Source organism: Typopeltis vanoorti, chromosome 16, assembly GCF_054136105.1.
Source record: "Typopeltis vanoorti isolate ZY-2024b chromosome 16, IOZ_Tvanoo_1.0, whole genome shotgun sequence".
Taxonomy (NCBI): Eukaryota; Metazoa; Arthropoda; class Arachnida; order Uropygi; family Thelyphonidae; genus Typopeltis; species Typopeltis vanoorti.
Genome location: NC_143564.1, coordinates 48,524,507 through 48,550,154, shown reverse-complemented (window position 1 = coordinate 48,550,154; position 25,648 = coordinate 48,524,507). Strand labels below are relative to the sequence as shown.

At 37.9% G+C, this 25,648-nt stretch overlaps 1 protein-coding gene across 3 annotated transcripts in view; it reads right to left on the bottom strand.

The window, feature by feature from the left end:
- Window positions 1–25,147, bottom strand: part of Pgam5 (Phosphoglycerate mutase 5) — an 86,045-nt gene extending 60,898 nt beyond the window's left edge. Inside the window, exons 1-2 of one of the 3 annotated variants that reach the window (XM_090406202.1) lie at window positions 24,706–25,147; window positions 9,347–9,528 (exon numbers count right to left, since the gene is read on the bottom strand). In XM_090406202.1, the coding sequence (XP_090262328.1) occupies window positions 9,347–9,528; window positions 24,706–24,866 (343 nt within the window). In that variant the 5' untranslated portion in view covers window positions 24,867–25,147. The remainder of the gene's footprint in view (window positions 1–9,346; window positions 9,529–24,705) is intronic. The other 2 variants (XM_090406203.1, XM_090406201.1) reach the window with 2 other exon arrangements.
- Window positions 25,148–25,648: the final 501 nt, after the last annotated feature.

The window sequence follows — 25,648 nt, the reverse complement described above, 5'->3', positions numbered from 1 at the left end:
TATTTCTCTTTTTATCTGCTCTTACTAAACACATACTGAGCCTTTTACCTCAATGCTTATTGGCTATGTTTAGTTCCTTAGTTTTGTAATAATATAATGTTCCTAGTCTCAGAGTGGCAGTAAAGAAAACTTTGTAATGCTTGTTTTTGTTTCTGTTCTTACGTCATAATGTTCCAAATGTTATATATGTTCAGCCTGAAGAAATAAGTGCATCATAATAAATTTTTTCTTATGTAATTTTATATGTACAGTCTATTCATTATATCTCCTGCTCTTTCTTAATTTGTTTTTTCTGCTTAATACTTAAGGTTCCACAAAGGTTCTAAAGAGAACAGAAATTGAGATGTTTTTGTAATTGCAGTTATCACTGCTTGAAAATATAATACATCACTTTTTATATAATACATCACTTTTTATATAATACATCACTTTTAAATGATAGAAGAGAAGAGAATAAGGACAGCAGAAGAGAGGGAATGAGAGAGAGAGTTATGGGAATGGTAGAAAAGGAGAAAATAGGAACAGTAGAAGAGAGGGAATGAGAGAGAGTTATGGGAATGACAGAAGAGGAGAGAATAGGAACAGTGGAAGAGGGAATGAGAGAGTTATGGGAATGATAGAAGAGGAGGGAATGAAAACAGTAGGAGAGAGGGAATGAGAAGAATGTGAGAGAGCACTGGAACCAGGGATAGAGTGATGTCAGGAGGGCAGATAAGTAGGGGAACACAGAGAGAAAGTGTTAGAGGAGAGCGAGTGAGGGATGCATGTGAGCAATCAAGGAACAGGGTGGTAAGAGGTGTAATGTATGGGGACTCAATGATCCGTGGTGTTCAAGATAGGATGCATGAGGAGTGTTTGCCTGGAGGAACGATAGAAAGTGTGGCTATGGCAATTAAGAGGGGGTGAAAGGGCAGATGAGATGATTGTGATGGTAGGAACAAATGACTTGAGAGGTAATGTAAATTGGGCAGCAAGAGATATGAGATTCTTGCTTGAGGTTGTACGAAAGAAGATGCAGAAAGGAAAGATAGTGTGCATGTTGCCTAGGTATGATAGTGACAAGCTGAGCAGAAGAGCAGTAATACTGAATAACATAGTAGCTAGAATGTGTCAGAAGAGAGGAATAAAATATGTGGATGTTTGAAAGGCATTTGAGGACAAAAATAAATTGTATGCAAGATACCGCTTGCATTTCAATGAGGAAGGATGTAGGCATCTGGAGAGATTGCTGTTCTGAACGAGTCGGTGTGTCAATGCAGGGAAACTAGAATGCCCAGGGTGAATGGTAGCAGGGGTGGCCTCTTGTGGGAATGGGCACTTGGTAGAAGGGGGATGACATCAGGTAACGCTGAGCCCGGTGGAGTCTAGAGGGGATAATGCTGGGTATAGAAACAGCGGCATTTTTATGCTTTATACTAATGCCAGGAGTATCCAGAATAAAGGAGAGGAATTGGTGGCGCAGATAGCATCAGTCTGGCCAAAGATTATTGGGATTACTGAGACATGGTTGACAGAAGAGGATATAATAACAGGAATAGAAGTAGCAGGGTACAGCATTTTTTGGCAGGATAGGAAGGGAAAGTGTGGTGGTGGAGTACTACTTATGATAAGTGACAACTTATGTCATCTAAGAGTGGAGGCTTTGGAAGGCAGTGACACTAATGATTTTGAAAGCATATGGTGTGAGGTAGAAGTGGACAAGACCGGATATTTAGTGGGGTGTTGCTACAAACCAAGGAGCACAGAGGGTGGGGACCAGGAGATGTTTAGACAGTTGAGCTTGGCAAGTGCAAGAAGAATGATTGTTATGAGAGATTTTAACTACAGCAGTATAAATTGGGAAGAGGAAGATGCTGGAGCAATAAGGGAATGGAATTTCTAGAATTCTTGAGGGACAAATGTCTTAGGCAACATGTAATAGAGGGAACAAGAGGTTCAAGAGTTTTGGATTTGGTCATAACATCAGAAGAGTTGTTAATAACTGAGATGACATCTCTCCCACCAGTTGGAGAGAGTGACCATGTGGTTTTGAGTTGGAAGATGAATAGACTTGCAGGGGTATCAAAGAAACGGGAATGTATGTGGAATTATAAGGCAGGTGATTATAATTGTCTTAGACGTCAACTTGGGGAAGTTTCATGGAGGATGGAATTGGAAGGTCGGGATATCATCAGTGCTTGGGAAATTGTGAAGGAATATTTGTTAGCATTTTTTTTTTTAAATAACGAAACCTGTAGTGCAATCATAATTAAAAGAAACACACGTATTAACCAACAGTGAAAATTATTTAATTGTAAATATTTCATCCTAAGTATCTTAGGACATCATCAGTACAGTAGTTTAAAACAATAATAGGAATAACATACAGTTAGGGCGCATGATTACAATAGAATCTCATTAAACGTGCGTAACGTGTTACAGAAAAATAATGTGTTACTGATGATGTCCTAAGATACTTAGGATGAAATATTTACAATTAAATAATTTTCACTGTGGTTAATACGTGTGTTTCTTTTAATTATATTTGTTTGCAGGAAGGCAAAACTGGAATATGAGAAGAGATTGGCCCTAAGATCCAATGAAAATCCTAGGGAATTTTTTAGCTATGTGGCAGCAGGAGGAAAAATGATTGTGGAAGAATGACACTGTGGGATAAAAATGGGAATACAGTGACTGATGCAGAGGACATATTGGAATTGTTCAATGAACACTTTATTGGAGTATTTCATCCTGGAGAAGTAAATTTTAATACTAGAGGGATAGGACAGGTTTGGGTTTTAGAGGTGTAGGAGGAGAGTGTGTTCCAAATACTGAGTACTCTGGATGTCAGTAAAGCTGTAAGACTGGATGGTATTTCACCACGAGTTTTGACAGAATGTGCTAAAGAACTGACAGCTCCTTTGACCTGGCTTTTCAATGAGAGTCTGGCGACAGGAAAGGTGCCCAGGGAATGGAAGGAAGGTAAGATAGTACCATTGCATAAGGGCGGAAGCAGACCGGAAGTGTCTAATTATAGGCCAGTTTGTGTGTCATCGTAGTTGTTAAGATCTTAGAGAAATTAGTGAGAGACTGTATACAGCATTAGGCAGATGAGGGTAATGTTATCTGTGAGAGTCAACATGGATTTGTGAAGGGGCACTCTTGTTTCAGTAATATGTTAGCCTTTTATAATAAAGTTACAAGAGCAGTAGATGAAGGAAAGGCACATAAGCTGCCATTTTCTTGGATTTAGCGAAGGCATTTGACAGGGTGCCACATGATAAGCTGATATTTAAACTGCAGCACATGGGTTTGGATGTCAGGTTGGTCAACTGGATTCAGGATTGGCTGTCCAATAGGTATCAGAGAGAGTGTGTATGGTGGAGCAGTTTCAAGGAGGCACAGGGTTACAAGTGGGATCCCACATATCTCAGTACTGGGACCTATATTGTTTAACCTTTATATCAATGACATTGTCAGTGAATTACTGGGGGATATTCAGTTGTTTGCGGATGATGTGAAGCTGGGAAGGGTTATTAGTAATAGTGCAGATGTGGTAGCCCTACAGGAGGACTTGAATAAGCTAGACAAATGGGCAAATGAATGGGGTTGTAGGTTTAATGCAGCAAAATGTAAGGTCTTGAGGTTTGGGATACATTGATGGGATGTTGCATACTCTATTGGAGAAGTAGGGGAGACAAGAGATCTGGGGTTGATGATTGATAGAAACCTGAAATTTAGGGGACATAGTGCAAAGGTGGTGAAGGAAACACAGAGGATTGCTGCAATAATGAGAAGGAAGCTGACCTGCAGAGATAAAAGAGTTATCATTCCGCTGTATAAGATCCTGATCAGACCACACTATTGTTCTCAGATTTGGTCTCCAGGATTTGAAGGGGATAAATTAACTGTGGAAAGGGTACAAAGGCAGATAACAAAGATGGTTTCAGGACTGTACCATGTTAGTTATAAGGATCGGCTGAGGGAATGTGGACTGCAGAGTTTGGTGGATAGAAGGAGAGGTGATATGATTGAGACTTTTAAACTGTTGGGAGATGGTTAGTTACAGGGTTGACACTGGGGTGTTCTTTCACTTGGTTGATTGAACAGCAGGAAGGAGTGATGACAAGGGACCATCCTTGGAAGTACGAAAGGAAACTGTGAGCAAGAGGATGAGGAGTGGTTTCTTTGCATGGAGAGTGGTTGAACCATGGAATGCATTGCCTGATAGAGTGGCAAGAGCGAGAACAGTCAATGAGTTTAAGGAATGGTATGATAGACTTTGTGTTTCCTAGGAAGGACCTCCCGCGATGAGTCTTTTAACTCCATGGAGGTCTGAATAATAATAATAACTTCTTCACTAATATGTTTGATTGACTATCTCAGGATTAAATTCTACAAGTTGTAAAAAGGTATTCCAGTCAACCAGCTCAATTTTCCATCTTGGCATACATGAAGGAGAATATTGTTCTCATAATATATTTGAAAGCATAAGATCTGATTTCTTCCATGTGTTGTATTTGGTTTCAGTTTCACAAATAAAAAGTGCATGAATAGTTGAGAAATGGATTGCAAGAACTGTTGCAGAATATGAACAAGTAAGAATATAAAAGGACTTGCTGTCATAATTCAGAAGACAAATGTCATTATTGTTTAGTACATACTGCACTAAGCCTCTCAGTAATGTTTGCACTATCCCACATAGCATTAGTCACCCATAAGTGTGTGTAGAGAGGGGGACTCTACACACACTTATTAGATAATATCAGATAATCAAGGTTAGTCTCATGACTTTTTTTTATTATTATAATATGAAATATATTGTAATATAAATTGTAATTTTACTGAGAGGTGAATGAATGTAGTCTCTGGAGTGGTGGTAACAGTCACCCATAAAGTTGACTCCTCCATCAGCGGGTCCATTCCCAGTTCCATCCTTATGACCCTACAAAATTCATAAGGACTGAATTGGGATAAGTGATAAGACCCCCCCCCCTCTTGTTGCATTTCTGTAAAATTCAACAAGCTGGAGTCTTCACTGGGTGTTATATCTCCTACAAATAGAAACAGATATGTTCAAGGAACTCAATATATCTAAAATTATGTATAATTCACAACAGTTCCACTGAAAGAATTTATCTATTATTCTAGCTATGTAGATTTACAGGGTGTTCGGGATAAATTTGACATATTTATAATTAATTATATTTTTCCGTAAGTTACATGTATTAACACACACTTCTCTTCATTTAAAAGTTTGGACCCTTCTTCATTCATATACAAGATGTCAGAAAGGATGGATAGCTGGAACCCACCTGAATCATGGAAGAGAATAACTTGTATCATGATGATTCGTGCCCGCCATCAAAATAAGGATATTACGACTGCTGCCCAATGCTCCCTGAATACAGTAAAAACAATCAGGCATGAACTAGAGACTTGCAATGGTGACTACGAGGATGTAGCAAGAAGAAAGATCCCTAGCAGACGATCTGATTGCGTTCGTACAGCAGAATTCCTCGCAAATCTGCAGGAACAGGTGTTGAAGAACCCTGGCATTGGAATTCGGGCTTTGTTCGTGGAGTTGCTAACTGTAGTCAAGCCCTGGATAACAAGGGTAGCCAATGGTAGGCCGTATGTATGGCAGCAGGATTCGGCCCCTTGCCACACCTCTGGGAAAAGTCAAAAATCGTTGTCTGAAAATTTCTACGACTTCACCAGTCCAAATGTTTGGCCTCCAAACTCCCCAGACCTTAACCCCATGGATTATTTTGTATGGGGCGCAGTTGAAAAAGACACCAATCGCACTTCCAGTAATACAAAAGCCCAGTTAATGGATAAAATTAAAACAGTTTTTGCGGCCCTTCCCAGGGAGACTGTAGCATCAGCTTGTTCGAGGTTCCGAAGCAGAATTGAAGCTGTGATCGATGCTAATGGTGGTTATTTTGAGTAAATCTTGTTGATAGTATTGTAATTAACTCTGCCTGTAATGTTTTTTTGTCAATTCATTAAATTTAATAGATACAAAGAAGATTTTCTTTTTCCTTACGAAACTGTCAAATTTATCCCGAACACCCTGTATATGATTTCCAAGAGATCGAGCGATTACATTTTTGGGAAGAATGGATGGCCAGTGTCCATTTCTTCCTCTGCAAAAATGATTATTACATCTGATACATCTATAACATTTGTTTCATTTTTCTTTCTTTTAGTAAATACAGAGGTATGACTGTTTTCCATGGAGGTGTCTGGAAGCTTTTCTTTATGTTATGCTCTTGCCCTCATTATTTTTTTTGACTAGAGTTTTTATTTAGTGCAATCATTTAGGAGTTGTATCAAGAGTAATGCCATCTGATTGATGCTATTAATGTGCTCTAAAGAGAAGTAGACAAGATCATATTAACTGAAGTACACTAGACTGCAAATATGAGATCCTGAGAAAGATTAGGAGCATAAACAGATGGTATTAATCACAATATCATATTAAAATCGAGGATATTAGGAAAAAACTTGACAACAGTATCCAGGAATGTGTTAACAGAGTTAATCTCAGGTGGTATGGTCACTTTAACAGAATGGAAGAGGAAAGATTAGCAAAACAAGTGTTCTCTGCCCAGTTGGCAGTAAAAAGACCCAAAGGAAAACCAAGATATAGAGGAATTGATACAGCAAAAAGTGCCTTAGAAGATAAATCTGACAACGTTGGAGTCTTGACAGGTAACAGACTGATTTGGAGGAAAATTGTAGATAGGAAGTTAGTAATGATGTAAATTTTTCATGTAGTACTATCATATCCTGTACACCCCCTTGAGGGTATATGTCAGGAATTTGATGATGATGATGAGTTAATAATATGATATTATTATTATTATTATTTGGCACCTCCAGGGAGTCCAAAGGCTCATCGAGGGAGGGCACCTACTCTGTCTCCACCATTCAATCAACCAACCAACTGACTGCAACCACACCAACGGCATTTACTGCCGACCACCACCACTAGTTTTTCCGCAGACAATTAAAAACATTCATGCCCATGGCGGGATTAGAACGTGCAGTGTTTTGGCTGGAGAGCGGATACGATAACTACTCGGCCAGCCAGACAAAAGAAGTGTTCTCTGCCCAGTTGGCAAGAAAAAGACCCAGAGGAAGACCAAGATATAAGTGGATTATACAGTAAAAAGTGCTTTAGAAGATAGAAATATAAGATCTGATAATGTTGGAGTCTTGTCAGGTAACAGACTGGCCTTTATTATTTTATAAAGTTTTTGGTTAAATATTTGTTTTTTTGTGCATGTCAGATCTTTGACAAATGAAATCTGGCTTACATCTAAACAAAATTAAGATAAGATTAACGAATAAATGTGTCTATACAATTTATCATACTGAAATCAGTGTTGTATGGCAATACTTGGAGAGCCACTAAGGGACTGGAGCATTCACGTTGTGAAAATAATTAAGTGAACTTAATTACTTCTTTTCACGAAACAATATTAAGTGAAGAAATGTTATGAAATTATAAATAAAGTTGCAGTTTCAAGCATTGTGCTTGAAACTGCAACCAGTAATGGTAGCATACAATGGACTGAAAGTGGAAGTCACTTTGCTCTATTTCCAAACACATGTGGAAGTGAAGAGAATGCAGATGTTGGGAAGTGTTTTCAGGAGTTATTTGGAAGGAAAGAAAAGAGAAATGTTCTTGTTTTAAGTACTCTCTCTCTCTCTCTCTCTCTGTGTGCGCACGTGTGTGTGTGTGCGTGCGCTAGTTTTCTATCAACATAAAGAATTGTGATAGTTTGTATCTTCAAACTACCATGATTTTGAAGATCGTGCAGAAATTAGAAGAAAAGTTAGAAATGGAAGAGTGAGACATGGCATCTTTTAAAAAAAGAGATGTGTAAAATTTATTGTAGTCGTTAATCCATATAGGATTTATTCAGTTAAAACAAAAAGGAACTTTTTTGCTTTTAAGTTCACATAGAAATAAGCCTAGTAAAGTAAAGTTTGTGAGTCATAACTAGTTTTATTTAGGATTCTCACATTCTAAAAGGTGATCTGAAGCAGATGCTATGGTTTAGCTATTTCTTCAATGAAGTATCCTGAGACTTTCATCTAGAAAGTAAATTACTTCTAAAGTGATGAAACCATTGATATGATTTTAGTATTTTATTTAGTGAAGCGTACTGTGTCTTTCAAAAAATGAATTAAGTTAATAAAGCATTTTGAATAAAGACAAGTTATGTTTTTTTTTTTTCAGCATTCTGTGATTTTGGGATGCAGGAAGAATTCATCTCCATTATGTTACTCTTATATAAAAAGAAATAGTTTCTGTATCAGTTTTCCTCCTGTATGAAGCAAAAAACTAAAATTTTAGAAGTTCACATTTGACATCCCTAGATGCCGTACGGCCATTCCCGTATACCTCATCAGATTTTGGGAGTGAAGTCTTATGCTAAAATAAGTGGTAGGGTTGCAGATTCCCTTTCCACACAGAGTTTGTAGGACAATCACAAACATCCATGCCCATGGTGGAATTCAAACCCACAGCCTCTTGGCTGGAGAGCGTATATACTAACCAGCCAACTAGGCCAGCAGTTTTGTCTCTAAAGTCTAATAACTGTTAGTTAATATAACTGAAGGGAAATTGTTTAGGGAGTTTTTCATGTTATTAGAAGTTATGACCAAAATGTTTATGGATTGATTTTATACTGGTTGTGTCTATTTGATGTTCTTTTTGTAAATTAAAGATTTTCCTTTTGGTTATAAAGATTTCTGAAGAACTCAGTCTGTGAATGAGTTAAACAACTGATAGTTTAATATAAGAGGGCAAGTTATATATGTGATGTCCTGTGATATGAATCTATGTGCAAGCTTGATTTTGAGTTTAAAACAAAGATTTCTTTTTATTTTGAAATTAAGTGTTAAACCATTCAGAATCATAGCAGTAATTTACTAATGGTGCAAATAACAGGATTGCATGCACATGAAAGAAAGTAAAAATATTACTCCATAAACACCATACTAACACTGCAAGTCTTGTCCTTATCCCCAGACCATGAGGAAGGAAGGAGAAAGGTGGCTTACACTGTTCACTGCTGTAGGCACACTACTAATGACTAACAGTGGCTTGGCCATCCAGGACAATGATGCCCCTCCCCAACATGAAGAGGTGTCTCATTGACCACCTTTTCTGCCACTCCTCATATTGAGGAGTGGCAGAAATTTAGTAGAGTATTTTTATGAATGAATTCAAGAAGTGTAGAGAATGCAGTGTAGGTTTATGGGAGGCTTTCATGATGAGTCTACAGAGTTGTCTAACATATAAATCACAAGCAATATCTTAAAATATCAATTCCTGTTTCAGACTTACCTAATGAAGTTAATGTTCTTTCATCATCTTTTTCTCCAGACATATTGTACTGTCCATGACGAACAAGAATTAGATGCCTTGTGGCTGTTGGTTTTGCTCTTTCTAGCCTTCTATTGTATTTATTTTGGTCTTCAGGACTATCAGGATAACTAGCAGGCTTTACCATAGATGCTTCACTTCTTCTAAATAATAGATCAAATTATCATATATATATATATATATATATATATATATATATATATATACACACACACACACACACACACACACACACACACACACACACACACACACACACACACACACACACGACTGTGATAATTTGTATATATATATATATATGTATATATATGATAATTTACACACACATATGTAGAAAACTTAGGTGCTGGCAATCATTCATTTTTAACTTTTTATTGTGTTGCCTAAAAACAAACTCAAAATGATCAAATAAATATGATATTTATTAAGCTGATGACATGTCATTGGATTTCAGCATCCTCAGAATACATCTGCACTTGGCACAAAATATAATGTGCTGAGATTCAGTGATTGCAACAATAGATCAAAAAATTAATGACATCATGATACCTCAAAATACACTGCTTGGAAAGAAGTCACCACCATGGGCAAGATGCATTGTGCTATGTAACAAGTCATCTGTTTGTAGCCGGTATAAATTGGAGGAATATGATGCTCCCAAGTCAGTGCAACCATGTCTGGGTGAAATGGCTGTGAGACGGGATCTGATGGAGTTTGAAAGAGGCATTGTGATAGGATGCCATGATGGAGGCCTATCTGTTCCACAAACTGTTACAAAATTAGGCCATCCCAGTTCAACAATCAGTGATACCATACTGAGATGGAAGCAAAGGGAGTCAACTTCAAGTGGTATCTGCAGTGGATGATCCACCACACTCGGAATGTGACCACAGGATGCTATGAAGGATAACACAAAACTGCCATCCATCAGACAATACAATGAATGTGGAGTTATAGGCATCAAGTTGAACACCAATCTGTGCAAAAACATTCAGAAACAAGACTAACAATATGGGTTTCCATGGTAGGACCTCAATATGAAAATACAACATTACCCAAACAAACATGCAGTGTCATCTTCAGTGGTGCAAAGAGTGTGTACAGTGGGATATGGAAGCTGGTAAAGCTGTGCTTTGGAGCGACAAATCATGCTACACCCTCTACCAAGCAGATGGGTTAGTGTGGGTGTGGCAGATGCCTGGTGAATGTAGAGTACATGAATGTGTAACCCAAACTATGACATTCAGAGATGGTGGTGGTGTGATGGTATGTTCTTGTTTTTCCTGGTTTAGCCTTGGACCTCTGTTTGTGGTGCAAACATTGAATTCTGAGAGGTATCTGAACGTTCTGAACAACACAACGCTTCGTACTTTAATGGCATTTCTACAGAAATGACCAATATCTCTTTCAACAAGACAATGTTACCATGTCATAAGGCTGCTGTGTGGTTTGTGGACTGGAACTTTGTCTATGGCCACAGGTTGTAGGCATTAGTGAAACATGGCTGACAGAAGATGATATAGCTAGTGGGATTGAATGTGATGTGTATAGTGTGCTCAGGAGTGAAAGGTAGAATAAAATGGGGGAGGAATGTTACTGATGATAGCTGATGAGCTGCAGCCAAGAAGAATAGAAGTTGAAGGATAGAGAAAAGAGCACATTTGAGACTATTTGGTGTGAGATTGAGGCTAGCAGAACAAAATACACAATTGGGTGCTGCTATAGACCAGGTGATGAAATAGATGGTGGAGATAGTTTGCATAAGCAAATAGAAGAAATGAGTGGAAGGAAGATAATTATTACGGGAGATTTCAACTATGGTAACATTGATTGGAAGGAGAAGAGGACACATGGGAGGAAGGAATTGGATATAATGTGGTTATTAAGGGATAACTATCTGCAACAGCATGTAATGGAAAATATTGGGAATCAGAGATGCTTGACCTAGTCCTAGTCCTAGTCCTTGACCTAGTAGTAATTGCATCTGCGAATTTGGCTGTAACGAATATGACCACGTTGCCACCAATTGGTGAGAGTGATCATGGGGTCTTGACTTGGGAGGTGGCTAAAGGTGTGGAATTTACAATTAAGACAGGGTACATGTGGAATTATCGGGCTGGTAAGTATGACAAGCTTAGGAGTTTGATTGGTTCATTGCCATGGCATGTAAAACTGCAAGAGCTGGATGTTGAGAGTGCATGGGAGGCAGTTAAGAAGTGTTTGCAGGAGGCAATGGCTGACTGTATACCTAGAGTCCGAATAATCAATCAAGTAAGGGTTAAATGGATGAATAACACCATTAAGCTTGAGCTGTAAAAAAAAGAACCAACTGTGGAGGGAATTAAGGAGAAATGTAACCGGCAGGAACATGAATGGTATAAAGCGCAGGCCAGAAGGATAACGAGTGTGGCAAGAAAAGCAAAAGCGGATTATGAAAGAACATTAGTCATGCAGGCTAAAGAGAATCCCAAACAGTTTTTTCGATATGTTGCAAGTAAAAGAAAAAAATGTACACAGCAGAATGATTTTAAAGAATGCTGATGGTAGGGATGTAACCGAATCAGTTGATATAGTGGAATTACTGAGCGAGCACTTTTCAAGAGTAAATCATCCAGGTGGTGACATTGCATGAATGAAAGAACCAACAGCTTATACGGGAATTGTGGTGTCCCCCATCTGTAGGATTGGATGGTATACCATACCAGTTCGTGCCGTACGTGAAGTGGCTAAAGAATTGTCAACGCCTTGACCATTTTGTTTAATTTGAGTCTCGGGTCTGGGCTGGTCCCAAGGGGATGGAAAGAGGGGGAAAATAGTTCTACTGCATAAAGGAGGTTCTAAGACTGCTGTTGTAAATTACCGACCGATCAGCATATCAGGAATCATTGTCAAGGTCTTGGAGAAAATAGTCAAAAGGAAAATACAGGATTGGATAGACAAAAATGGGATACTGTATGGGCGACAGCATTGTTTTGTGAAGGGTAGATCATGCCTCAGTAACATGATCTACCCTTCACACTACAATGCTCATGTTTTATAACACAGTGACGGCTGAACTGGATAAGGGTAATGGGTTCACAGTGATTCTACTGGACCTTGCTAAGGCGATACCACATAGAATTCTAATCAGTAAACTGCATCATATGGTGATGGATATACGGTTGGTGAGATGGAGAGATATCAAAGAGTGGTTTATTGAGGAGTAGAGTCCAAAAGACAGCCTGTGACTAGTGGTGTGCTTCAGGGTTCTGTTCTTGGACCACTACTGTTCAATTTGTTCATTAACAATATAGGAAAGGATCTGAGAGGAACTGTTCATTTGTTTGCTGATGATGCAAAGTTGGGTAGAGCAATAGTGAGTGCACAGGATGTCAAAATTTTGCAGGATGATTTGGATAGTTTGGAGGACTGGGCTAAGGAGAATGGATGTCAATTTAATGTGGCAAAATGTAAAGTTATGCATTTTGGGGTGAACAGCTTAGCAACAGTATATCACATTGGTGGAACTGTATTCCAGGAGATTGATGAGGCCAGGGATTTGGGAGTGTTGGTGGATAGGGAGTTGAAGTTTAGGGGGCACATCGCAAAAGTGGCTAAATCAGCTCATCAAATCGCTTGGTTGCTGAAAAATACTTTAACAAGCAGAGACAAACAAGTTATTGTTCCTCTGTATCGAGCTTTGATAAGACCCCATCTAGACTACTGTGCCCAGATATGGGTGTCAGGGTTTCTTATGGATGGGGAGGAGGAGGCGGAGAGAATCCAGAGACGAGTGATGAAGAGGATAGCAGGTCTATGGAATGAACCTTATGAGAACAAGTTGAAGTTTTGTGGGTTGCAGAAATTGGTTGATAGGCAGAAAAGGGGTGATATAATTGAGATATTCAAATTACTGAAGGGTTTCTATAAGATTAATTCAGAAGATATTTTTGAGAACAGGACTGGTGGTGGGAGGACTAGAGGGCCATACATGGAAGCTGGGCAAGAGTGTGGTTAGTAAGGTGTTAGAGCTAGGATTTTTACTTGGAGAGTGGCGAACGAGTGGAATAAGCTGCCAGAGTCTTTTGTGGGTGTCATGCCTGTAAATCAGTTCAAGACGAAGTATGATAGATACTGTGTGAATGTCAAATAGTTGTTCCTGACATGATGTTTGGGCTTCCCTCAATAAGTCTATGAACTCCTTAGAGTTGCCTGTAATAATAATAACATTGTCACATTTGAATGCCCTCCACAGAGTCCTGATCTCCACCTACTGAATGTCTGTAGAATGAACTGGAGCACTGGGTGAGATCAAGGGTCATCTGCCCCACAACAGTTCAGGATCTCATCACATGCTTACAGGAAGAATTACAGGTCCAAAATTCACATTGATCACTATCGTACATTTGTGGAAAGCATGTCTCATAGGATGGCTGCAGTCATTGCAGTGAAAAGTGGTCCTACATCTTATTAAAGTGGGCACCATGGCTGTTTGTTCCTCACACTATGGTGTGAGCTGACTTCTTTCTAAGCAGTGTATATGGATAAATTAATGCAGCCACACTTGAGGTTCATGGATCATTTCTGATAATGACTTCAAAAATAGCCTTCAGACTTGCAATAACTTCTATGCAGTACCGTAATTTTCTTCCACTAATTTCTACACAAAGGAGAGCCTAACCATGCAGTCTGTTAATCATGATATGCCAATAGTGGCACATGTAATTCTTATGCTATTCAAGATGAATCATACTAAGCTAAGATGACAGCAAAAGGTATTTTAGATATTACTGGATGTATGGTTTAAAATTATAAATGGTGTAAAGCTTATATTATAGTTATTTAGCACTTGGACTGTGTTTTCAGGTTTATCTCACATACAGGAAGTGGGAATTACATATTTTTCCTACTTTAGGGAGTGTACCTGATGACTAAAAGCTGTTTCATGGATAATAATCAAACTTTGTGATAAACAGCTCTGATGTTATGTCTTGTTTTAAGTGTGTGTATGCGCGCGTGTGTGTGCATGCATGCACGCGCTAGTTTTCTATCAACATAAAACATAAAAGTAATGAGCCATCTGAAAGATGACTAATATATCCCAAAAAGATAAACAGTTATTTTCTTTTTCTATAGTGAAGTGAATTTTTGAATGCTGCCTATTTAAATGTATCAAATGTGTCTGGGCCAAACAGCAAACATGCAATATAACACAGCCACTCTAAAGGTTTGAATAAGGTTGTGTTGCATAAACTTCTCATGTTGAAGGCTAAATGAGAGGGGGGGAGAGAGAGAGAGAGAGAGAGAGGATGCCACTATAGTCTTTCTAGCTGCTTGTAAATTCCAGACGAGCCCAGGTGTGAAAAGTGGTTCATTGAGAGAGTGGCTTTAGCAATAAAGAGAGGGTATGATGTAGACAAGATGATAGTTATGGTGGGTACAAATGACCTGAGTGGTAGTATAAATCAGGTAGCAAAAGATTTAAGAACATTGTTAGATATTGTGAAGAGGAAAAGTGTCAATGGGAGGATAGTGTGTGTGCTGCCTCATTTTGACAATTATGAGTTAAGTAGACAAGCAATGATAATGAATGATATGATTGCAAGAATGTGTAAAAAAAGAGGTCTGGAATTTGTTGATGTCTGGAATGTGTTTGAAGGAAAAAGACAGTTGTATGCTAGCAATGGGTTGCATCTGAACATGGAAGGTCATAAGCGATTGAAGAGGTTACTGTGTTTTGAACAAGTTGAAGTAATTGGGCAGGGAAACTAAAATGGAAAATTATGGATATTATTTCTGGGAAACTCCCATGTATTTCTCTTAACAAACTATTATATTTCCAGCTATTTTGCCTGCTTCTGTTTAGGAGTGCCCCTGTTTAAATGTCATTGGCTTTTTTACTCACAGATTCTTAGGGCATTGCAGATGTATATTTACCAATAAATATATGTAGCATTAAGGAAGAGAAATTTACACGTACTTTTTCTGGGTGTTGTGGCTTTTCTTCTTTCAGCGATGTCCAAACTATTGTGTGTGTGTGTGGGGGGGGGGGGGAATAGGCAATGTGGCAGAATTAAATAGAAATGGAAAAAACTCAGGTTTTTTGAATAATATATATATACATATATATTATATTATTAGGGAAGGGCGGAGTGTTTTTTTATATTTATATAGGGTAGGAAAGGGCGAATGGGTTGAAAACAGCAACTGATTTTTAGAGAGGGGGGAGGGAGAGGTTGACAGGGTGCAGTCCGTTTCGACTATGCTTGGTCGTCGTCTGAACACATGGAGGAAGTGGATGCTATGTTAGGTCGTTTCTGCTTTAGAAGTGTTTGTGTTACCGCCTATTGGTCGGGGTTGTGACCTCAATTTTATGTTGTGAAGCTTCCAAACCTCAGAGATTATGTAGAGCCTATGGACGTTGATAGAGTTTGCGTCACATTTTATGGCTAATGTTTCCGATATTCTAAGCATTGTTTCATTGTCTTGTCTGTCTACTATGATGGCCTTGTCGATCTGCAGGGTATGTTTTTGTTCAAGGGTGTGAACAGCTATTTCCGTTTTTCCTGTGTATTCGATTTTTCTTTTTGATGTTGCGTTTTTTAGTGTTTAAATGTTCTGGAATAGGGATGTTACAATCGCAGAAGTGTTCTTGTAGCCTTGCCCTTAAAGACCTGAGGGTGGAACCCGTGTAGGTGATATCACAGTCTTTGGCAGGGAAATTTATAGACTACGTTGTGGCGTTCAAATATTTCTTCTTTTTGTGTGTGTGTGTGTGTGTGTGTGAGAGATTGTGTGTGCGACCTGACATAGCATCCACTTCCTCCATGTGTTCAGACAACGACCAAGCATAGTCAAAATGGACCGCACCCCGTCAACCCCTTCCCCCCCCCTCTAAAAATCAGTTGCTGTTTTCAACCCATTCACCCTTTCCCATCCTATATAAATAGGAAAAAATGCTTTGCCCATCCCTAATAATATAATATATATGTATATATATATTATTCAAAAAACCGGAGTTTTTTCCATTTCTATTTAATTCTCCCACATTGCCTACCCCCCCCCCCCCACACACACACAGTAGTTTGGACATCGCTGAAAGAAGAAAAGCCACAACACCCAGAAAAAGGTATGTGTAAATTTCTCTTCCTTTATGCCACATATATTTATTGGTAAATATACATTTACAATGCCCTAAGAATTCGTGAATAAAAAAGCCAATGACATTTAAACAGGGGCACTCCTAAACAGAAGCAGGCAAAATAGTTTGGACATCGCTGAAAGAAGAAAAGCCACAACACCCAGAAAAAGGTATGTGTAAATTTCTCTTCCTTTATGCCACATATATTTATTGGTAAATATACATTTACAATGCCCTAAGAATTCGTGAGTAAAAAAGCCAATGACATTTAAACAGGGGCACTCCTAAACAGAAGCAGGCAAAATAGCTGTAAATATAATAAAATGGAAAAGGTTGACTGTAAGAGAGAGAAACTTTAGCAGTGATTGTATATTTGTTGATCCTTATTCACAGAATAGAGAGGATAAAATTTGGCATGGGACTACTGAAATTAGTGACATCTATATCAGTTCTAAAGCCGGTACAAGAACTAAAGGGAATCTGCAATTTTTGTATACCAATGCAAGAAGCATCCGAAATAAGACAGAAGAATTTTTGGCATTAGTCAGTGCAATCTCACCAAAAGTTGTATGTATTAGTGAAACTTGGCTGTCAGCAGAAGATGTGGTCACTTGTGATAGCTGATGTGATGCAGCCAAAGAAAGTGGTACATCAAGATGATAGATGTGAATGAGAGTTCATTTGAGGCGGTCTGGTGTGAAATAGTGACCAACGCAACCAAATATACAGTTGGTTGCTGCTATAGGCGAGGGGGTACGGGGGGGGGGTATTGAATTCATGCATCAGCAAATTAGTGCAATGAGTGCAGGTTTATTATTATTATTATTACTAAACAAGACCTCATGGAGTCAAAGACTCATCTAGGAGGTCCTTTTATCTCACACACATCTCATCATACCGTGTCTTAAACACATTCAAACTCCTTGCAGACACCACACTCTCAGGCAAGGCATTCCAATCACTCACAACTGCACGAAAAAAATCTGCTTCTCACTCCCCTACTCACACCCTCTTTATACAGTTTCCAGGGATGACCTCTGGTTCTCCCCTGATCTCCCACTATTCTCTATAGAACTTCTCCACCACTGATCTTATAACAACCCCTTACCAACTTGTAGGTTTCTATCATATCTCCCCTCTTCCTTCTCTCCACTAGACTCTGCAAATTACATCTTTTCAATCTTTCCTCATACTCGACATTCCAGAGGTCAGAAACTACCTTAGTCAGTCGCCTTTGGACCCTTTCCCAACATCTCTTCATCCTTCTGAAAACCAGGTGACCAAATCTGGGCACAATAGTCCATGTGTGGCTTAATCAAAGCCTTATACAATGGAACAAGAATCTCCCTACTTCTACACGTCAGTGTCCTCCGCATCATTCCCAGAAGTCTTTGTGTTGTCTTCACAATTTTGGCAATGTGTCCCCTAAATTTTAGATCCTTATCCACTATCACCCCCAGATCTCTTATTTCCTCTACTTCTAACAATATATTCTCACCAAGCATAAATTCTGCATCCCATCTTTGTTTTCCAAATTTTAAAACCTTACATTTTGCAACATTGAACTCACATCCCCATTTTCTTGCCCAATCACTCAATTTATTCAAGTCTTCTTGCAAGGCCACAACATCTTCACTACTCTTTATAGTTCGTCCCAACTTTGCATCATCTGCAAACAACTGAATATCTCCATCCAAATCTTCGCCAATATCATTAATATACAAGTTAAATAGTAATGGCCCTAAAACAGACCCCTAAGGCACTCCACTAGTGACTTTCCTTTTCCTGGATATTGCACCCCCATACACAACTTGTTGATACCTATCAGATAGCCAGTCTCCAATCCAATGCACTAATCTAATACCCAATCCCATCTGCTCTAGTTTGACTGTCAACTTATCATGAGGTACTCTATCAAAAGCTTTTGCGAAATCCAAGTATATTACTGTGTATCCTTCTCCTCTGTCCAAGGAAGCAGTCACTTTATTGTAATAAGTAAGTAGATTACTAAAACATGACCTCCCTTTAGTAAATCCATGCTGTCCATCAAAGATTATACCATTGTTGTCAACCCAACTCTGGATCCTAGTTCTCACAAGGTTTAGTGATTATTATGGGGGATTTTAATTATGGTGATATCAATTGGAAGGAGGAAATATCACGTGGAAAAAAGGAAATGGAGTTCATACATCTTCTGCGAGATAATTACTTGAAACAGCACATAACTGAAGAGACACATGGTGTGAGAGTGTTGGACCTGGTCATTGGTACAGAGGATATATGCATAAGTAAGGTGTCCTCGTTACCTCCAATTGGTGAGAGCGATCATGTGGCATTGACTTGGGAGGTTGCAAAATCTGTGGCTTGTTCTGTTAAGAAGGGGTATTTGGGCAATTATAACAAGCTTCAGAGTGAGCTTGCAGCCATTCCATGGCACAACATATTGCAGGAGAAAGATGTCAGCAGTGCATGGGATAAAATTAGCGGGTATCTGAGGAAAGCAATATCAGATTGTGTCCCATGCACAAGACTTCTTTTCGAAGTCTTGTGCATGGCATAGTTACCCAAGTCACTTCCTTGTTTATGGGTCGTCTCTTTCCATATTTCGTACATGTGGAACACATTATTCCATTATCTTTCACCACTAACCAATGGAATTTTTTAAAACACTCACTGTGAATACCCGATAAGCACTGTTTATACGCACGTTTTACATTTGAAAGAGACTCTGCAGAAATCAACGATTCTGTTGTTGGTTTGGCGTCTTCTCTACTATGCTTATCGGTTTCACCTTTCTTAAAATAACTTAAGAATGTGGTTTTCTGACTTGACTTTTTACTCATTATGGGGTAATTTAATAAATACAAAATATCATTGTTATTAAATTAAACAGAACAAATAACTGAATTGTGCACTAACAGTAATACTCGAGATACATAACATGCATTATGTCGCAATTTTACTATTTATAAGTATTAATTACTAGGAATGGGAATTGGTATCACTCGAGACTGAAGTTATAGTCCTTGAGAGTTTCGAGAATTCCTCGAGATCACAACTATATTTGATGCGCAGGCCTATTTTCTTTTACAAAATAAAATATTAAATACTTGACTCACGATTTATCTTCGGACAAAAACCATTCTTCTTCTTCTACACGTTATTCCCGCTTCCTATGCAGGGTCCGTGTGTTATTTAGATGCGACTTCTTGTTAGTACTACTCCCAATCGAAGATTGGGAAATCTTCGGTTGGGAGTAGTACTAACAAGAATGAAATATGGAAAGAGACGACCCATAAACAAGGAAGTGACTTGGGTAACTATGCCATGCACAAGACTTCGAAAAGAAGTCTTGTGCATGGCAACAAATGTAAATTAGCAACAACTGAGCTCAAAGAGTCTTTTCCAAAATGTATACTAGAAGAAACTGGAATAGGGTAAATTGATAAATCAATTTCAATTTTGAATAACTTGCAGAGAGATGCTTTTCTGGAAGCTTTAAGATCTATGTATTATTTAGCTAAAAATGAGTTACCACATACTACATTACTTGAAAAATTGCTTGAGCATTGCAAGGCTATGGGCTGTTCCTACTTAGAACATCTTAACGTTGGTAAAAATGCACATTATACCTCAGAATGAATAATGCAAGAGTTGAATTTTAGCATCAGAAATTAGATCTGAAATACTGAAAAATATACATTCTGCAGATTATTTCAGTGTTTTATGTGATGAAACTACAGACATCTCAGTTTTAAAACAGCTGATTGTGTACATTAAATATGTTTGTCAACTTAGGAAAGTGGTCAGGGTTAGTTTTATATCAACTTGCAATATCATTGATGGCGAAGTTGAGACTATAACTAACAAAGTAATTGAAACCTTTGACAGTCTAAGCTTAAAAACTTGTAATCTGGTGGGCCTAGGATCTGATGGAGCAGTTATCATGATTGGAAAGCAAAGAGGGAGTTGCAAAACTGCTCAAAGATAAAACAGATGACTCATGGTCAACTGTCATTGTGTAAACCACCGACTGGCTCTTGCTAGTGCCCAAGCAGCTGCTGAAGTGGCGTATTTAGTCATGTTTAATAATATCTTAAGGCAACTGTTTTTCTTCTTTCAAAATTGCTCAGTCAGGATGGCTAGTTCAGCCCAAATCCAAAATATACTGAACAGTCAGATTAAACTTAAAATGGCTAGTGACATTAGACGGCTGTCTCATGATTCTGCAATTCAGTCTCTAAGAGAATGCATGGTGAGTGTTATAACTGCACTGGAAAGAGAGGCAACCGAACGAAATGATATCACAGCTGAAGGTTTAAGTAAATATATCAGAACATACAATTTCGTAGCTTCACTAATGATGCTTTCAGATGTGTTACTGCCTTTATCTAACTTGTCTAGATCATGGCAAAGGCAAGATTTTGACTTAACTGAAATAGAACCAGTCTTAGAAACCAGAAAACTATCCATCATGGAAGTGAAAGACACTCCTGGCAGTTATTTTCAAAATCTTCATCAGCATCTTTCAGGTGAAGGTTTTTCAGACCTTCACATTGATTATTCATAGTCTAATGTTATTATGTTTAAGACTACAATATATGATAAATACATAGACACAGTTATTAAACACCTACAAGCAAGATTTCCAGATATGCCATTCATTTCCTGCTTTTCAAGACTTTTCAATGCAGAAAGTCATGATCAATGTGAGGTTTCCGAGATTCTTTTTGATTATTATTCTAGAAATGGAAGTCCTGCAGTTTTAAACTATGAAAGTACTAAACTAGAATGGGCAGTTGCATCAAAAAATGATTAATGGGCAGTCATAAAAATCTAGATCTAAGACAAATACTGCTGAAATTAGCAACAACATCTGAGCTCAGAGTCCAAATTTAGCAAAACTAGCTGCTCTGGAACTGACCATACCTATGAGCACAGCTGAATGTGAAAGGGAATTGTATCAGTCAGAACACTAAATAATCTGATGCTGATTTCACTGGAGGGACCAGATTCAACAGATTTTAATTACGAAAAAGCTGCTGACAACTGAACTTCTAAGAAGAAGAGAAGAATTAATGTATAGAAATTTAAGTTGTGAGCATTACAAGGTTTTCATTACTTAATGAGAAAATAAGAAAAATCCTAGTCTTGTTTGTTATAATTACTATATAAAATATTATCCTTATTTGAAGTAATTTCTAATAAAATTACTATTTTAATTTGTTATGAAAAAGGATCTTTCTTAACTCATTCAAAATTTTTGTTCGCCCGGCTAATGTTTCATCCCACCCGGCTGGTAAAAATTTCTGGGGAGAACACTGGATGTGTCGCAAGACCCTGTGCTTGGACCATTATTGTTTATGTATATAAATGATATAGGAAATGACTTGAAAGGAAATATTCAGTTGTTTGGTGATGAAGCAAAGTTCGGTAGTGCAATAATTAATCAAGCTGATGTTGAGAGTTTGCAGGATGATTTAAATAAGCTGGCAGAATGGGCAAAGGGTAATAGATGTCAGTTCAACGTGGAAAGTGTAAGGTTATGCATTTTGGGATTAAAAGATTACCGGCTATGTATTACATTGATGGAATGGTACTCCAAGAGAGTGATGAGGCTAGAGACTTAGGGGTGTTGGTGGATAGGGAGATGAGGTTCAGGGGACACACTGCTAAGGTGTCCAAGATTACATATAGGATTACGTGGTTATTGAGGAACACACTAACATCCAGAGATAAAGAGGTTATTATTCCCCTTTATAAAGCGTTGATACTTCCACATTTAGATTACTGTGCTCAGGTCTGGTCGCCTGGATTCCTTGGAGATGAGGAGGTTGTGGAAAGGATTCAGAGGAGAGTGACTAGGTTGATGAGTGATGTAAAAAATGCTCCCTACATTGTTAGATTGAGAGCTTGTGGATTGCAGAGGTTGGTTGATAGGCGAAGAAGAGGGGATATGATAGAAACATTTAAATTACTAAAAGGTTTTTATAAGATTGATGCAGGGGAAATGTTTCAGCTGTGTGATAGTGATGGAAGAACAAGAGGTCATCCTTGGAAATTAAAGAAAAGTGTGGTTAACAAGGGTGTGAGAAGGAGGTTTTTCGCCTGGAGGGTGGTGAATGAGTGGAATTCATTGCCTGACTCAGTTGCGAGTTCTTCTTCTGTAAATGAATTCAAGAAGAGATATGATAGATATTGTTTTGCTAGTTTGGGTCTCCTGCAATGAGTCTACTGACTTCATGGAGATACCCATAATAATAATAATAATAAATTTTTTCCTTTTTATGTAAAATAACCAACATGACACAGTAAATATGGATAATTCAGAAAGGTCTCATTTTAGTGTTATATCCATAGCACAAGTGGAAGAATAATGGTATGTTGTGCTCTTCGATTGAAAAAGGCCTAAGTTCAATTCTCTTTGTGATGAGAGGAATCTTTATATGGGTGTTTTACAACTGAAGGTTATCAATAGCTGATCTCACACCAGGGTAGCAGGGTTTTTTCTCCTGGAAACTTGGTTTTTTCATCCTGTATACAGACAAACTAGCCATGAGAACACATGCAATTTACAGACAAAAAAAAAAAAAAATACTAGTAGCAGTGAGTAGTGGATGGCATTGCATGTAGATGATGATAGTGCCATTCTATGTATCTGCTAGGTGGAGACAGAGTTGTAGAATTCCTGCCCCTTGATGAGTCCTTGAACTCCTTGGAGGTGTCATGTAATAATAATAATAATAATATTAGTAAGCAGAGATAATATCAAATTGATTGTGGACTGATTTTTTGACGATAAGATTTTTTTAAACTAGTTGTAACATGAAAAGAATATTATAAACGAAGCTTACTGTGGGGTAAGTAATTTTAATAACAATATACCAACTTTATAAGTGAGACAGTCTGTATCATCAACTAGTGGACAAAGTGAATGGTTTGTGAATTTTTAAGGTACCACACATTCAGAGCGGTTTATGGTTTCAGTTTGCTAATGATTTTTTGAGAAGGGGAGGGGGTTAAGAAATAACTTTATAATTTATGAACCTTTTTTTTTTTTACATGCTAGTGCAAGACTTCAGATGTTTGATTCTGACTCCTTTGGTTATAACAGTCTTCTTCTAGTTGTTGCATAACTTTTTAAGAGCATAACTTTTTTTTTATGATGGTTTTCAGTTCTTGATATAGCTATATCTATATTAGATATGTGCATCTATATAGATATAACTACAAAATAGCTATATTAATAGATATAGCTATTTTGGTTTTGTAATACTGCTTTTAGGAAGTTTAGACTGGCTATATCTAAGAAAATACTGCCCGTTGCTCAGAAAGTTAAACTACATATGCCACATTTGCCATAATTTATAATTTAGATCTCTATCTGGGTGTACTGAGAAAGTTGACATCTACTGGTGGAAGAGCTTTTCTTAGTGATACTGTTAATAAATTCATTACTATAGGATCCTGGTGTAGCTGAATCTGATATGCTGTATTCTGTTGGCAGTATTTAATTTTTTTTTAATTACTGCTACACTCAGTATCCAAGTATGATAACCAACTATCAGCAACCCTTAACTATTTTCTGAGGACAGACTTCATCCTTTCACATCTAAGAGTTTCTAATGAAATTAAATGGTATTGAAATATTGATGATGTAAATTATACTTGACAAGAAATTATATTTTTGTCAAATATAATTCCTTTATCCAAGTGTAAGCAAACAAAGTTTATGTGTGTGTGTGAAATACCTTCATGGGTAGGCTATATAGAAACTTCAATTTATTCAAAATCTGGAAAATTGTCATTGCGAGACCAAAGATGATCGAATTCCAAAAGGAACTCCATGACAGAGCATGTTCTTCTGTGCATCATCCTTGTGAATTGTTTTCACAATCACCTGACTGCTGTGCCTCATGATGTAACAGGCATTGCAGTATTCAAAGGATGATGGTTTGAAAATCAGTAAAATATCAACAGCTTAATAAATGTTCGTATTTATTTTAAGTGTGAGGTTTTACGAGTCGATGCCATAAAAGTTAACAAAATAATATGCAATAATACATAAAAAAGAATATATGTACATATAAAATATACATGATGGTTAAACAGATAAGATTGGCAAGAAAGCAGAAATTGATTAAATTTGAGATTTTCACAGAATAAGGTAAACTGAACGTAAAGACAAAGTTCTTACCGATCCCAGTTTTCATCCCATTTCACAGAAGGAGTAAAATTGGTTGTCCACGAAGTATGTACCCGTTTGCTTTCATCGTGCAAATAATGAAATATAAGTCCAGCGGCTACTCCCATTCCACCAAAACCACACCAAAAACGACTAGAAAAACGAACCACCATTGATTTCGTTTAGCAATGCTTACGTGAGAGCCAAAATTTTGTCAACAATGCAAACGAAAACCTAATTGTAATATCTTGATGAAATACTTGTTACTCATCCGAAAACGCACTATTATACAACCATGAAACACTTATCACACTAAGGATGTCGAGGAAAACAAAACTGAACGATGCTGGTAAGCATCTCTCTCTTTTCTAGTTAAACCAGAGAACACAGAATTCAAATTCGCACCGTGAACTGGAATAACTTTAATGAAAGAGCTAGTTTCGTCTGCTTCCTCTGAAATTTTGCTATGTGCTGCCACGCGGAAATGCATATACATACAGCAGAAAACATGTTAAAATTAATGCATAAATACATTTTAATTTTTATTTTTGTTTTGAGTGTCAAAGAATACCATAGAAGTACCTTGGAACAAACATATCTAACCTGTCCTGCAAACAAAGCGATGATCACCTATGCTCTGAATACTGCGTCCAGCACCTATAACCACACACACACACACATACACACACACACATACACACACAGCCAAGAAGATTACTGGAATTTAGTCCATACAGAAGGGAACTGACACAAATTATGCAACCTCCTCTTCATCTGCACCAAGGCCGTCATCTGCAGCTCCTACCTCAAGCACCCCAGAACCAGCACCCGTTAATCACTGAATCGGAACAAACTCTCATGTGGAACCTACGTAGGAAACTATAAAGCAGGCTTTCGCTGGAACATGATTATCACAAAGAAATAAAAACTGTAGACAAATTCATTGAGGAGTGGA